We start from the raw sequence: 17,517 nt of genomic DNA, 5'->3' as shown, positions 1-17,517 counted from the left end.
TGAATTTCTCATAAAATTGTGAATATTCAAAACAATTTGTTTAATATCCGAAGACCAATGGATCCGTTTTTTTATTTGCTGAGGTAGTTCGTCTTCTAAAATGTCATTAGGTTCGACTATCATCTCCACTTCGTCTTCAAATTCTGCGTTGCTTTCCATGTCTTCTTCTAACTGGAGAACAACTGCTTCATTCCGATCCCCACATTTTAAAGTGTTAAAAAACAGGAACCCTCAAAAAATGTTGATGTTATGATGTACCTTTATCTACCGCGAATATAATCTATAGTCTTAAAAAGAACTATGCAGAAGACACAAAATTACAAGAAGAAGGATGATGTTAATCGACAGGCACACAAGACAAAAATGATTATTTATCCTTACCCTTTGAACTATCCAGTAAAAAGATTATTTATCCTTACCCTTTGAACTATCCAGTAAAAAGAGCCTCCGTAATATATACGAACATATTGCAATTTAGATTAAACTCTTAAGAAGATACATATCACCGATGTTAAAATAAAGCCTTCTTCGAAAATACCCCGCAGCATCAATACTTTCATCAAATATAAAATGGTCCATTTACGTTTCAAATAAAAAAATCAAGTTTCTACAAATATTCGTTACGGTCCTTCTCAGGGCAATAAATACGCTTTATTTTTGGTCATACAATATTGACGTCTGCATTGCCCCTCAGGCTGTTACGATTGTAGCGAAAAGTGCAACAATAAGATAGTAGAATCCTGCCATTGCAAACCAGAGTGGTCCATTTGTTACTACTCCGACATCAAGAACAAAACAAATTTAACGACCCAAAATGATGACTACAATTGCCGACCTGCAATTCCGATACAACTCCGAAAATCACATTAATAAAGCATTAAAATTGCACGTTAATCAACCGTCGCCGCCGGTAGATCCCAAAAATAGGTCGCCGTTATATCGATGTTAACAAAGTGACCGTGATAATCCGAAAATCCATCTGCGGACGTGTATCAGCGAGTTATACCTCAAGTAAGTTGGCCGATAGATGGCCTAGTTGCTATTTATCGGCGGGACAAAAAGAATTGTCATCAATCATCATTAATAATTTCCGATAATGGTCCGCATCGAAGTTTATAGGAGTTATGGGACTGTAGCGGGTTGTTTTTAAATTAATTATAACCGAATATTCGACCCGATAACGTAATTTAGTTTACTTTTATGGACTGCGGCGGTTTTACCAAATTTTGAAAGCCACAAATAATTTGGTTCCAATTAAACAGAGGTTTTTCTATTTTACTAACCAACGGAAACTTGGAGCCCTAAAAAATAGATAGAGCTAAATAAGTTTGTTGAATAGCACAATACCGTAATCAGAAACAGTTTTTTACAATCACTCAAACCAATTCCCCGACACTGACTGATAATAGTTTGTATTCTGCTTCTCTTGTGTTCCCCGGATAATTTGACGCATACACACTGTAAATTAAGATGTGGAGCTAACTTCGTTATTCATCAGTTTACATTTGCTGTTATCTGACATTGGCGCTTCTTTTGTTCAGATTTAACGGGAACTATCGAATACTAAATAATAACAAAAAATAGAACACTAAAAAAATCCAGTATTGTAATGAGTATTGAGTATTGAGTCCTTGACTTTTTTTTACGAGTTGAAGAGAGTAACAATTTTAACTATAAGATTTATTTCAAGTCGTTCTAACTAAACCAAGAGTAACTATTTAATTTATTCGCAAAAATATCATATTTAATAAATATTTTTATTAAGTTAATGATGTGTATTCTTCATTTTTTCGCTTGATTGGACAATTGTGGCACAAAATTTCAAATTACATTCAAATTTGCATGGCGGGAACGTTAAAAATCACTGAAAAGTCTCGAGCAGGATTTAAGAATCGGACATCGATATTCGAATCCGTCGGGTAAGAAATTTCAGTGTTTCAGTATTTCAGTCAGTACCCATGACGTGCGCATTGAAGGTAGTTGGTAAAATGTTTCATACCAGTTTGCGATTTTGTGAATTGAGGTTACAACGAATCTATTAATTTAATACTAAAATAAATTTCGTGAATATCAAGAAATTGCGAAGCTCCAAGTTCGAGTTCCTTATCCTACGTTGTTTAACAGAATTTTTCTTTGTTAGATTTTTTTTTCGGAATAAAGGAATCGTTATTTAGGCCTTATTTACAGTCTATATACATTATTTCGGTCGAGCCAACAATACGCTGCATATCAATTCTAGCCTCTTTTTGCGCGTCTACCCCTCAATATCACTGCCACTCGTCCACTAGGTGCAATCATACTACATCACATCGCAATTATTGTTGTTATTATACCTTCCTGGATAATAATCATTTTAAAAGTAATACTATCAAAATTAATGCTCTTCATCATTCAGAACTGCCAGATGACTAGACAGATTATATTTAGTAAGTTTCCAATTGCAAAACTTGCTTTCAAGTTCTGCTGTATTGTTTTTATAACCCCCAGTTATAGAGAGCATGCATACATTTCTCAAATCTTATAAAAATTTTACGCTCACAATAGGCAATTAATTTAAAGGTTCAGTAAGTTATAAATAAAAATGTTATACAACTTTCGAAGCAACTAATTTTGACTACGACCACCGAAGCGCCACCCGGAAACTTGATATCGTCAAAGTCCCCTAAAAAACGTAATGATAAGAAATAATTATAAAGATTTCGAAAATACACCTCAGTGTTTACTTACTATACTTAAGTAAACTTAAGTAAGTATTCTCTGCATGCTGTCATATGAACGATAGTGTTTTGACAATGCAGACAAGAGGTTTTTATTTTTTTAAGCGAATAAGCGATAAAAAATCAAGAAATTCAATTCCTTCTGAAATGATTGAAGCTTGTCAGAATAATTTTAAGAGAAATCAGTGGTGTACCATCGATGTCTGCCAAAATAGACAGGTGAAATTCACACTAAATGTCTCCTGATATTTTGTACATGGGCGCCAACTTTCATTAAAATATCTAAAGTGGTATTACAGATATTAAAATGTATTTTATATTTGAAAACTTTACCATCCTCTATCTCAAAAGTTAAGACGTTTAGGACATATGTTCATAAGAAGTTTACTTTTTAAAATGGACCCAAAATTCGCCCTACTAATTACTGACATCCTATTAGAAAACACCCTGTATACCATCTTCCTCAAATTTCAACGTTATAAACTTTATACAGAAATACAAATTCTAAGGTTAGGAGTGTGGAAAAAATAGTAACGCGGTTTATGGCTATCGTGCAATACTAAAAAATATGATTAGTCACGTTTCGCTATATTAAGACGAGATGCATCCACACCATAACCAATTTTCGGATATCACTCCAGGCAATTGCGATAATTAATCCTTCGCCGTCGACATTAAATATAAAATTTTCATTAGAATATTAGAAATAGTTTGCAGGTAGTTCCATGCCGCATCATCGATCTAAACTTTGCCGAAATATTTGCCATTCCGCGATTTTTGTTCGAAACGGTATAGAGCTGCGCTTTCATAAGAGGCCGCTATAAACCATTGTCTCTGATGCGAGCGCCGCTTTATCGCTTTATCTCTATCAATCTCCGCAGCTGTCGCTGGGACCTCCCACTTTTATTATGCCCCCGCGAGGGAGACCGGGACCTAAAGTCCAATTGAGAGGTCTTTTGTCAAGAATTTCCTTTTCAAAACGAGAGGCAGACGCTGCTCGGAATAACTCGAGGGTGACTGTTCGGGAGGGGATTTTCTACAACTGACCTTCTGGCACCGGAAAACGTACGTGAAATATGGGAAGGTAATACCAAAGTGACAGAGCATATTTACTTGTCGCACTTAATAGCAGTCCCAATTAATTCGTTCACCGTAATGTGGTTTATGATCAATTTACCACAAGCAAGCAAGCAAAAAAGAAAAATTAAACTTTGTTCGATCGACACTTGCTACCCTAACTCTTTGCGTAACGCGACCCGCACGCTTTTATAAGGAAAACCAAAATTATCATTAATTCGCCGTATCATTAATTCAAAATAGATATAACAAGTTTTTGCGGATAGCCAGCAAGAAAAAATTTAAAGCCTGTCCTGTAAATTTTCTAGTTAGTTATCAAAAATATCTAACTTTAACATTAAAACTGATCTTGGCTATTTTAGTTCAATATGTACTAAACATTCTCGATATCTTTGTCTAATATTCGTTGGGAAGCATTCCACCTTGGTAAAAGGAACAACGTGCTTGATCAACTTTTTGATATTAGGTCAAAGCCTATTGACAACTAACCAAGTTATCTTATCCGTGGTGGATACTGGACTAAACCACCAGATTGCCGTTTTTTGTTGTCATTAAATTGTTATTATTATTATATTTTCTGCCTCCTTCCCTACTAACCACTAAGAAAAATTTAAACAAAAAATAACGATGAAAGCCAAAAAATAGATCTTTACATTGTTTGGGAAAGCGGAAGGTAGGCATTTGCTCAAAAATTTGAAATTGGTATGCCGATTACAAAGTTATCGCAGTTGGCACTTGTATCGAAAATTACAAACAATTTTGACTTTTTAAATAAGATGTTTAGCTCCGGACCCACTTTGTAAAATATTTTCCTGAACCTATCTGTAGCGGTTTTCGAAATAGTATTTTTTCGACTGAAACAAACCGTTTTACAAGGCTGAAAATTGACGGTTGCAGTGCACCGATATCGTCTTCCTTTTCTATTTAGAGTAATGTCATTATTTTACCGTCTTATAAAAAGCAAAAAATGCAAATAAATAGAACACATTATTGAAGATACAGTGGAGTCGCGATTTAGTGCACTTATTTTGACAAAGCAATTGTTCTATTTCGGGGGTATTCACATTTGCGGGTTTTGAGATTAAGGACATAATGAATACTAAGGTTTATGGAAAAAATATTAAACAAAAATATATTTAAAATATGTTTATGTAATATTTTTATGGAACATGCGTGAAAAATAACGTTAGTTTAGGCTGTTTAAACTTTTTCTTTAGGTCGATTTCTACAATTTTTTGTCTTAAATCATACAACACAAGCAAGCTGTTATATTCTGCCACATCACCATTTTCTTCAACCCATTGAATAAGGTCATTAATATATCGCATAGCTTGGCTTGTTGAAATAAACTGGTCTTCTGTATTTGACACAGTATTGTCATTGCCATTGTCATCATTTTCCGAATCAGAATCAATTGTTATTTCATTCTTCAACTGATTTAAGTTTGCTGGTTCACCTTTATTCCATTCGTTAATGTCGTTTATTTCACATTCAACCTGTAATATAAAAAAATCAAAATTAACGTAAACATATAATACAGTCGAACCTCTGTAGCTCAAATCTCTCTGTATCTCGAGCTATTTTAGAGGTCCTCGTCGCGAAAACTGAAAACATTAACAATAATTGATGAAAAAACGGAAGTTTAAAAAAAGTAGAGAATGGTATCCAAGAAAAAAAATTTATTATTGGCTATTTCTTTTTGTCCGTACTTTAGGTTTAATAATTAGCACTGTTCGGTTGTTTAGAATTTTTTTCTTAAAACTTGAACTTTTTTCACAGTTCCTTCAAGTTCGAGTTCGTACATTTGGATTAATATTTTGTAATATTTGTATTTGAGTAATCGTAATCTTAATATATTTAAGGGAACATTATCCCATTCATCCAAGTTGATTGTTAAAATATTTCGCCAACATTTCTCTATAACAAATGGTTTTAACATATTCCAGGCCAAAGCTGAATTTGAAACTACATCCCTTAAAGTGTATCTTTGCAACATTGCACTTAGGTCAGAGCCTTTTGACAATAACTGGCTTAGTAGGTTTTTACGATAAAATAACTTGGTAATTCTGATAACGTTCTGGTCCATTGGCTGTATTAACATTACAGTAATAAGACCATCAGGACTTTTTAAGTCGGCTTCGGGTGGATCACTCGGTGGATTATCCAACCATAATAAGGCCTTAACGGACAAGTTGCGACTCATTAAAAACACCTTCACCTAAAAATAAAAATTGTATTACATATTACAACTATTACATACTTTTTTATACCACCTCAACTTACCTCTGAGATAAACATGTCATGAAACCACTCTCGAAAATAAATTGACATCAACTGCTTTTCCTGAAGCATCAGCCCACTCATGTTCCATGTTGTTTATTGCACATACGGTTGACTTGACAATTTCATATTTTTTAGCAAGCAAGCAAGTTTTAAATTCAAACACATTTAAACTTACTACTCCGCATTGAACCTGATACACAATACACAAATAATAATCGACAACGTGAAACACACAAAATCCGCGAGTCGCCGGGGGAATTATGTATTTCACGACGTGTGTCGCAGTTCATTGTATCTAAGTTTACCGATGTTCACTGTATCGCAAAGCACAATGATACCAATGTTCTCTCTACGGGGTAGTTCGAAGCGAAGTTCACTAAATCGCGACTCCACTGTAATTGGAAAGCTGAATTAATAAAGGGAAATATCGAGAAAATAAAGTATCAGAACAAAAATAAATTTCGTTCCAGCGATTCGAGAATATTTTGTTCCTTTTTCGGAGACTGCAGACTTCAGCATTATCAAAGAACAAAAAAGACTCGAGAAAAAAATGCCCGCGCACCCTTAACAATCCTTCACGATAATAGATGGATACTAAACGAATTTCAACGTCGTTTCAGATTTCCCCAGAGCTTATATAGCTTCCGGGTAAATGCATTCAGTATTAAGCGATCCGAAGAAAAATGCCCGATTATTGGGGTTTCCATATAAAACGCGGCGGCATAACCAGAAACGGGACCCGATCTTCTCTTTTACATTTTATAAAACTCATCGGGGTTGGCCTTCCGTTCCGTTGCCGAAACGATGCACCCGACGAACTCGCAAAATCGTTTCGCACCCGTTTCTAATTTTCATTCGAAAGTTTTAATTGAAACGCTTCGCGTCTCGCGGCGGATTTAAATGTTTCCCGCGGTACGCCTAATGCGGTATTAAAATCATTGATGTGGTAGCCGAAATAATGAATTTTCATTCACCGGGCGCTTCCGACCACTGTAACGAATTCTCGACAACGATGAAAAAAAAAGGGAGAAAATATGTCCGCAAAGAATATTTGTGCCACCCATCGTTTACACAGAAAAAATAACTCACCTGACATTAATGACTACTAATGACAGGTCTACAAAATTAAAATTTTTTGACAGATGTTTTCATTTTGAAAACTAATTTTATATACTTTTGGTAGGCTGATTTCAACAATTGTATGCATTTCTTTGTATCGCGTAAGGTTTTTTGCAAATATTAAAGGAAAAAAAAGCGGAACAGAAAGTGGATTCCAATTTAAAAAATAGTGAAAAAAAAACTTTACTCAGACTTTTTTGAGTGAAATCTTCGTCTTGTGTTTTTATGGGCGTATCCTGTTTTAACATCCAGCAGTAGTCCGCCGTTATCGCTATGCTCGATCGGCCTTGGTATCGCGGTTCTATTTCCTTGATATCCTGGTGAAACCTCTTTCCCTCTTCTTCACTAACTGCTCCAAGATTTTCAGGAAAATATTTCACGTGTGAAAAGAAGAAATGCACTTTCAAACTCATATTACAATACTTTCGTAGTTTTCGTCCTTGGAGTTCCCAAGAAGCTTATCAATCACTTCTTTAAATGAAACCCAGGAGTTTTTCTCGACATTGTTCGTATTTTAAACAGTACACGAGCAAAGTAACAATCATCACTGTGATTCCTTGGCTCTTGCCATACCATAGGAACACCAAAGCTTAAAGATTTCTCCTACCTTTTTGCCAGTTTCTTAATGCTTCCACACAATCGAAACAAACGGTAGGAGATGTCCCGGGCTTTTCTTGGTCGTCAATTTTTTCACCAAAATAAGCGTGGTATATATTTTTCACAAAAGAAGTTATAGTATGCTTTTGCTTTACTAAGGCATAACTTCCACAGATATAACAAAAGTTAAAAGTAAACATGGAACAAACATATTCATGTTATAGTTATGTATTGAACTTTAAAGTTAGGAAACAACTCTGTGAGTCATATATTATGTCTGCATTGCCTATATATTGCCTCGTATTGTTTTACCCATGTTTAACACTTGTTGATCGTCAATGCCTTTAAAAAATAGAAAACAACTGTTGTAGGTTTGTGTATATGTGTGTATTTAAAAGATAAGCTAGTTTTTCGCTGTGAAACTCACAATGTAAATATTAACACAGATCTGCACTTTACGAGCATAGACGTTTCTTTGCCTTATAATCGAAAGAACATTAAAACCGTGTTATTAGAAAAATAAAGTGCTGATTGGGTTTTTCGTTTTTTTTTTTTTGATTAATCACATAATTAATTCAATAATTACTTCCTTTCTTTTTTTTTGTGTATTTTTTTTTTTACTACGGGTTCTCTTGTTATAAATTGTATTGTCAAAAAGGTGTATAATGTATTGGTTAATTGTGTTAGGTTAATGTTCAGTGGCTGATATATATATATATATATATATATATATATATATATATATATATATATATATATATATATATATATATACATATATATATATATATATATATATATATATATATATATATATATATATATATATATATATATATATATATATATATATATATATATATATATATATATATATATATATATATAGTCATCTTTCGTGATTTCGACTTAACTTACATAAAAGTTAAACCTATAAGTCAGTAATAAAAACAAATGCTTGGCATCGATTTTCATGAATAAATTCTAAATTATTTTTAACTAGAACTAGCTGCACCTAGCAATATTTTTATGAAAAAATAAATTTAGAAATTGCAGAAAGAAAAGCCATTCTAACGGATGAAGACAATTCTTTCTAGACGGGTTTCTCAGTTCAGATAAAATTTTTGGTTTATGTAGGTTGACTTGTCACATAAAGCGAAATAACGTATCGATAAAATTGATACATCGTCGTTTAAAAACTTGCTTGGTTTAAAACGCTTTTATGACGATCGAGAAATCATTTATTCGACTGTATAGAACTGAGCGAAAAAACCGTCGAACTCTTTATATACGCTGGCGATAAATTCTCAGATTCAGTAAGAAATATCTATACGTTGGAAATCAAATAAAGTATAAATCGGAAAGGACTTTTAACAAATATGAAAGGTGATATATGTTACATCGCTGCGACGCCTCCGGAAAATCTCAAAAGAATTGTTGGACCGAATTCAGGATTTTTCTTTCAATTGATCGTTCGAAGTTCAAACGACACCCATATCTCGCGCTTGTATTCGATTTTGCTTCGCAAGGTTTAAAGCCCGTTTTGCAAAAAGAAACCAAAACTACCGAAAGCCAAACTTTTCAGTTTTTTTGTCCTCAATTTTTACAATACGTACACCGTGTTTCGTACAAAAGTTTCTTGGACTCTCCAGAAGATTTAGAACATTATAATTTTGTTGATCCAGGGTGTCCCAAAGGTGTCCCCTCCGATATCAACTTTGTTATTGTATATATCGATATTTTCGGAATCTTTGGTTAAAATAAAGGTCACTTTCTTAAGAAATTCCTATTCGAATTTTGCATAATTTAGGCAGAAATTGAGGTTATGTTTTTTTCTTCATATTTTGATTGCCCCATTAAAATTGTGTTGTGACGCTACTGACTCAGGCGTTCCATCGAAAATTTAACCGCAGACTAAGGAGATGAAGAACTACTCAATCAGTTTGACAGATGCGATTCAGCTTATACAGGGTGTCCCAAATAGATGGTGCCGTTTTGGCGAATATTACTAGGACAAAAAACATGAAAACTTTGTAATTCATCCTATTTTTAAATTTTACTTACTTTATGAGATATTCGAATTAGGTCACTTGTTGGCAATATTAGGTATTTTTTAAGTAGCCAATATACGATACTACTTTTTTTAAAGATGTAATACTCCAGATATACGAATAAAACTTATTGCTAACAATACAATTAAAGTTTATAGGTTAACCAAAAACTACTACTTATTTAAAATACAAACAAAATATGTACCAACAAAAAACTTGACAACTATAAACTTTTTAAATAGAAATATGAAAAACATCAAAAACAAACCGAAATGTCAAAATTTGTTTATACCTTAATGCGTCAAAAAAAAAAAGATTGCGATGTCATAGCCAACTGTAGTAACATTTTTAAATATTTTGATATTTCTTTATTGTTTTGATGCCAGATGAAACGAGTATTTTAAGAGGAACATTTTTAACTAAACTTTATGGACCTAATTAACGAATACTTTTTAGTTAACTATTTTTTTATAGATTTATTTATTCAAATTTGTTACCTTGGTTAGTTAGCCTATAAATTACTTATTTTTGTTATTTGATATTTTCAATCAAGCCATGTTATGAATTTTGAAGTTTTATTAAATCTCTATTGTTAGCAATAATATTGCCAACAAGTAACCTAATGTGGGCAACTTAAATTCAACAAAAATTTATATGAATGTTATCTTAAACCTCGAATATGTCAAAAAGTAAGAAAAATTTAAATATAGGATAAATTACAAACTTGGCTTATTTTTTCTCCCAGAATTGGTATCTCAATAAAAATATAGGGTGTTCTATTTGAAAACACATTACCTCAATTTCTGCCTAAACTATATAAAATTTGAATAGGAATTTCTTAAGAAAGTGACCTTTATTTTAACCAAGGATTCCAAAAATATATACAAGGTGTTCCATTTAACATAAAGTTCACATCGGAAGGGACACTTATGGGGCACCCTGTATCAACAAAACTAGAATATTTTAAATCTTCAGGGGAGTCCAAGAAACTTTTGTACGATACTTTTTTTCGTATCTCCTATGGGTTTGTATAGCGGGTCGTTTTATTTGCACACGGTGTACATTGTTATTGTAATACGCAAATGTTTTTTATAGCTCAAAATTGGAACAATGACTTTTCCGAAGAAAAGTTTGCAAATATAACACAACGCAAAATAAATAGGTTTAATGTAAATTCAAATCCACAACGGCTTCAAAAGTCAACCGCAATTTAATGCCAATTTTATTATTCATTTTTTATCTGTAATAAATTCAGCAATCGTATTCCGTCCTACATTATTAACCGCAATTTGGCTTCGTAGTACAAACGATAGTACTTTTTATTTTTTATTTTGTTTAAAGTTGCAAGACCAAATAACGCACTTGGAATATTTGATGCGGAATGCGTTGTTGCCAAGCAAGCGAATGTAAATTTTCGAATGATTCGCGGGATATTTATGAAGTCTCCGTTTGATACGCAAGGTGTCAAAGTAAACTTTTTAAAATGCATATTTATTAATATATCCATTAACTAGAATATTAAAAAAGAAAACATATTTTTATTTAACCTAAGATCTTTCAAGCATTAATTGTATGTAGTGTATTTTAATTAAATTAAACAAAAATTGTAAAAGACATAAATTTGTAATATCTGCAATTAATTTACGCACTGTTTATTAAAATTTAATAAGAGACAAAATTATTAAAAACACCATCATCAACTTAATTAGAAAAAGTTAACTTCCAGTTCATAGACGTTCATCACAAAAAAGGGGGATCTTAGTGCAACACATACCTCGATTTTGTGTAACCAAAAACTGTATTTAGAAAAGAGTGTGTACCAAATTTCAAAAGGACGTTTAGAAAATTCATCGGAGATTAAGTAATAATTATGCATTTTAAAAAGTTAACTATATATTAAAATCAAAAAGTTCAAATCGAAACTAATTGATGATAAGGATGATAGTCTCCTGTGTTTTGCATTTCTAATTTTTGATAAACTAGGTAAGCACAAATTGTATGGTTCAACAGTAATATACATTATCTGCAAAACGGAAAAATATAATTTTGCATACTTATTTTAGATTTTGTCTGCTATTCCTACGCATCTAATGTGAAATAACAAATTTAATATTGGGGATAAACATAATAATTTTAAGGGTTTCAATACAATACAACGGAAAGTACCTTGAATCGACTTACCTTTAACGGCCTCCGGATGGTAACTGTTTCGATTGTGGTAGTAGAAGCCATTTCTAAAAAAAGGATATGTTTATTTACCCGATTGTCTCACTAAAGAACAGCTATATGCGCAGTCAGTTCGTCCAAAGTCTCTTTATAAATACTAGATGCCATTAAAATTTAGCTTAATTGGCCCAGTCCGGATAAATGAGAGTCACTGCAACGAATTATCCGAAACTCCGGGTATTTTTGTTAATTGAATAAACTCGTGCGGTTAAATTCGTGGATCGATTCGATTCATTCATGTATAGTATTATCCAATAAAACGTATATCCATTGCAGCGTATATACAGATAGGGAATATTTTCGATAGAGAAATTAATGTTCTAAGTTCTATTTTGTTACAGATGTTGTCACTTCCTTTCTTTTTAAAAGTATATCTGTAAAATAATTTCATTTTCTTCACATTTAGTTGAAACGGACCAATAAGATAACCAATGACAAGAAACATTGATAAGAGCAATCTTTGAAATGTCAAATTTAATAGGTTAAAATTTTTACTCTGCGCAATAAAATAAAAAATTGACAGTATGACAGTATCTTCAATCCTAACTCGTGTCAAATAAATTAATACCTGGCATAAAGACATGTGTGTTTCAAGGGATATTATCACAAGTCAAGCAAATTTGCCACAAGCCATACTATTCTTGTGCAGTTAGATTGTGATCTACTTAAGTAAGTGCTTATTCGATGTGTTAGTCTGTGAGATAGAAAATTTTCTCTAGCCCATTCGTCAATAGTATTTCAATTGTATTAATCCGCTTCATCGGGAGGTATCCAAACGTTATCCAACAAATCTGCTGAGCTATTAAAGGTTCATGCATTCCGATGACTAGGGAAAAAAATCACCGGCACACCAGAATTTCAGTTTCACCGTGCCCTTCATACATATCGCAGACCTTTAAAAACTAGAACATCAGAGAAAAATACTGTTTTTATAAACAATCAAAATTGCTATTTTTTTATTGTTATTCAATGTTACATAATTTATTCACTTAAAACATATGAATTAAATCCATATTTTAAACGAGATTGACTGCGATGGCTCACGAATTACAAAAACTTTCACTGATTTGTATATATTGAATATAAATATATCACCGGAAATTTTGTAACCTTTTAAACGGCATACTGCTAGATATGGAAATGTGCAATTTCTCTTTAATTCTTAATTTAATCGTCGATCAACTTCGTGCGACTTTTCGACCTCGCAAGGACACACCGGAAATTGTTTCGAAAAACCTAGAAAATTTTTAAAAATTTATTTTAAATCAAAATGCTCTTGGGGTGCCGGCAGATCGTTTCGCTATTTGGAACAAAAAATAAATAAAAATTGTTGATTTGTTAAAACAAAGAATAATTTTATTTTTAAACAAAGGGCAACGCACCAAAAATCGAGGTTCCACCGTATTTATATAAGCCCCGTATATCGATTTGAAAACCGTAAATATTGACACTGATTTCCAACCCTAGCAGAACTTGAATAAACATTCGCTAAATAATAATTGAATATTTTTGTTTATCTTGCATTGTTGCTTCTGCCGGTTTACGCTGCGGTTATTGAATACAAAATGAAAATCAAATATGTATGAATCCGCAACAGTAAAAATGCGCGGCCTTATTGCGTTTTGCGCGAAACCGCTACCAAAAACGTCATTGCCGAGAACTAAAACTCTCATAGTAGAAACAAAGAGATTTGTTCATTAAACACACGCGCAAATTTTTAGAATTTTAAAAATATATAAACACTGTATTCTCGTGCCATTGTTCCATTGTTTTCAACAACAAACTTTGAAAACCGTTCCCTTAAGTGCCTTCAACGAACACTAACAACTAAACAATGAACCCCTACACATATCTACATCCCGGTCGTAGAGCTATTTGAACTCAATTATGACCAATAAGGAAAAGAAAGAAATAAAAAATTAGAAAGTAAATTAAATGTGAGATCAGTGTAACAGGAAAACGTCCAAGCAAAATTAAGTCGTAGCCAGATATGTTGTACAATTAATAATAACAAACTTCAATACTTCTAAATAATTACAATTCATCTTTACGAAATAAAAAATCACAGCATCTTTGACTTTTGAAACATTTTACCGATAGCTAAAATGGATACCGTTGTAAAGGTGAGCCAAATTTGATTCATTTTCGTTAAATGGTTTTTGCTTTATCTCTTAAGGGAATGTGATGGGATGTGTTTGAACTTTTTCGAAGATAAATGGTTGGTTTATTAGAATCGCAACTATAGGCGTGTTAAAACATCGCTATTAATAACATTTATTTGTTCCAAAAAAATCAATATCACTTTTATTGTAACAAACATTATATACCATTCGTAAAAGAAATAAAAATGCTTGATATGTTTCGAGTTTATTTTCAAAAAATTGAAAACGCAACTGTTTCTGTTAGCATTTAATGCGTTTTAACAGTAGATTTATATATATTTTGCTAAAAGAATGAATATTAGTAAATAATGATAAGGCAAATATTCCCAAAGATGGGGACATTATTATGATTTTATTTATTTTACTAATATTGATAATATCGACCATCATTTGTGTTTTGTTGCAATAAAAGGGACATCACTGCTTTTAATTTTTTTTACAAAATAAATTTTATTTGTAATGACTCAAAGTTTAACAAAATGCGTTGAGTCATTCTCAAGTTTTTTTACATTTATTTCCTAAAATGTTTGGATACGCCCATCACTTTCCCTTTAGAAGAAATGCAAAAACTTATATACGAAAAAGAAGAAACGGGATTTAAAATTAAAGAATGGGACTATGCCCCTTGGCGACCATTCTACAAATTTCAAAATAACTTCCAGCATTTTGTCTTGACCGCTTGAGAAATAAGTTTTTTCACCCCAAGTCTTTACGGCAATTACTTTTTAGGTTTTGTACTTTTATTAGATCATTTAACATAATTTTGGATAGAGAATATATGCCAATGTGCCATCTAATGAGGGAAACTGAAGTATTGCAGAAAAAAAGTTGTATTTCCTGTAGTTTTTAAATTAGTACGACTTCTACGAAAACACAAAACTTTGAATATCTGAATATCTCAACAATTCTTTACATTCACATATGAGCTCTAAATATACGTTTATGATGCAGTCACCCTGTATAGTCCCATTAAACTTCTGCGTTTGCTGGATTTCTCGTGACTTCGAAGCGATTCGCAAACTCCCAATTTTCCAATTCACCAAAATTCGAGGATTATGCCTTGCGATTTACACGATTTCGAGGACCGGTTAGCTCTTCGATTTTAACGCCTTCACTTGGCAGCAAATGACCAATAAATTGAGCGCAATTGAAGTAAAAAACACCACAGTTTACAGCTCCATTACAAAGGATTCGTGACATACAATTCGTGACCGCCAACCTCTCGAGTCTGAAGTTATTGTCCTCTGTTTTGTGGTTTATCTTGAAAGTCAGCTAGCTTAAATTACCTGTAGAGCCGTTCTCGGCACTCGGCACTCCATAATATCCCAGACAATACCAAAAAAACTCGATCTGAATTTAATCTATTTGCAATTATGGTTTTGAGGAAAATTATTAATATTTTAAGTTCTTTGAAAACAACGGAAACAACTGTTCAATTATCGTCACATTAAACCGAGCAACAGATATGAAACAGATTTTTTGCTAGAAAACAAACCGAAACTTTTTGGAGTTTCTTAAATTTCTTTCCGACACGCTTATGTGAAGTATTGTGCATAGTGCATAATTAGCTTAAACTGAATCTGAACTTACTGCGCCATAAACAGTCAAGAGTTTTATACACTAAGTACTTCACGATGTGGTACGAAAAAACATTTTTCGTTTCAAATTTTAGCAAACTTTAGCAAATATCTGAATGAACTGGTGAACTCGGTTTTGAAAGTAATGTCACATGCAGTTATCGGATAAATTGCAATAAAGCGTATAACTATTAGATAATCTACGGGCCGCTAATACTGTAAAACTGATGAGTCTCATACTATTATTGTGACACTTTTGTAAAGAAGGGAATGATCTTCCGCGCCTTGTCTTTTCTCCTTCCTGAAAATTGAATAGCATATTTTTTGACGAAATACTGTCGAAAAAATTCGATAAACGGAAAACTGCCGAAATGTTAGTTTTGGTTAGTTTGAAAACGAGATTTGAAATGATTTTGCCTGTGTATATTGAATATTCAACTTTTTTTTTTCATGGTCGTTTCAAAAACTCCTGTATTATCAGCATAGGCAGAGCCACTATATATGTAGAAGCTCTATGCAACACCGAATCCTGATTGACTATTCAATAAAGCCACTTCAAATATATTAGATTTCTCCCCATATACCTTGTGTCCCCCTAATTGCTCTGTCGGTAAATAATTAACCTTGAGTATGCTTCAAAATAGATAGATACAAATTTTACGCTAATATTGGTATAAGTGAATATAACATACTAAATGTGAGTATTTATTTATTAATCATTTTTATTGTAACTAATACCCACAATTATTTGCGAATAAAATTAAGATCAGCTGCTCCAAAATTGATATCATTGACATGGTTTTCGCTGGAATCAATACGAATATTTTCGTTTCTGGTATAACATATATTACGATAATTTTTTTATATTTAAGATAATAACTGGTTGATGATATAAAAATATTTACAGGTTCGAAAATATATAATCTCGTTTATAAAATATAGGATTTTTTTAAACCAACTTTTGGGAAAGCCTGATAAAATACATAAACGAAAAGGCTGAGTTAAATAGCTAAGATTTAAATTTTAGGAACTAAGAAAAAATTAAATGTCCACATGCCATTTATTAGTCATGGACTGCATACGAGTCATCGTAAAATGAAGCTGACTAATCAATTTGTAATACTTTTAATAATAAAACCTAAATAAATAAATTAAATGAAATATAGGTTACTCACCTGTTTGATCAGTGAATCGATAAGGGAACGACGATAACAGAAGATTAGATAACGCAGTCACCCTAAACAAGAAACACTATCGGTGCACTATCTAGGGTCATGAGATCAAATTCGCAGCATTTATGATCTAATTTCGTGGAAATCAACACAAAAACTGTTATTCCAAATGTCAAAACACTGCGCTTCGTGTAGTTCTCTGCTGCTTTCACCCACTGATTAATGGCAAGGCACGTTTTGTCAAATGCTGTGCGCGCTAGTGGCCGGCAACCAACCATACAAAACGTAGTTCTAGCATACACGAAATTTTAATTCTTGAAACAAAACGCACTTTGATATTTGGATTTGGTCACTATTGGGTAAACAATATTTGCTTGGGAACAGATATTTAAAAACGCACATTTGCTGATGTATAAAAAATTCTTAATTTCAAAAATTAAAAAAAAGAAGCTATTTTTGTCATTAGGCGTGTAGGTAGTGTAACTGCCATCTATATCAATTTGTCTAATAATTGTTTTCGTAATTCGCACTTTTTT

The 17,517-nt window shown here is 32.5% G+C and overlaps 1 protein-coding gene and 1 long non-coding RNA gene across 2 annotated transcripts in view; one reads left to right on the top strand and one right to left on the bottom strand.

The window, feature by feature from the left end:
- Window positions 1–17,183, bottom strand: part of LOC132703452 (transmembrane protein 47) — an 88,865-nt gene extending 71,682 nt beyond the window's left edge. The window contains exons 1-2 of the mRNA XM_060672715.1: window positions 16,985–17,183; window positions 12,026–12,078 (exon numbers count right to left, since the gene is read on the bottom strand). Of these exons, the coding sequence (XP_060528698.1) occupies window positions 12,026–12,076 (51 nt within the window). The 5' untranslated portion in view covers window positions 12,077–12,078; window positions 16,985–17,183. The remainder of the gene's footprint in view (window positions 1–12,025; window positions 12,079–16,984) is intronic.
- The window catches only part of LOC132703453 (uncharacterized), a 57,149-nt gene that overhangs the window by 25,357 nt on the left and 14,275 nt on the right, over window positions 1–17,517 (top strand). The gene's annotated exons all lie outside the window — the stretch shown is intronic.

Source organism: Cylas formicarius, unplaced genomic scaffold (assembly GCF_029955315.1).
Source record: "Cylas formicarius isolate icCylForm1 unplaced genomic scaffold, icCylForm1.1 PGA_scaffold_6__28_contigs__length_40554024, whole genome shotgun sequence".
Lineage (NCBI taxonomy): Eukaryota > Metazoa > Arthropoda > Insecta > Coleoptera > Brentidae > Cylas > Cylas formicarius.
Note: the sequence above shows the minus strand (reverse complement) of the source record. Positions and strands in the feature narration are given on the sequence as shown.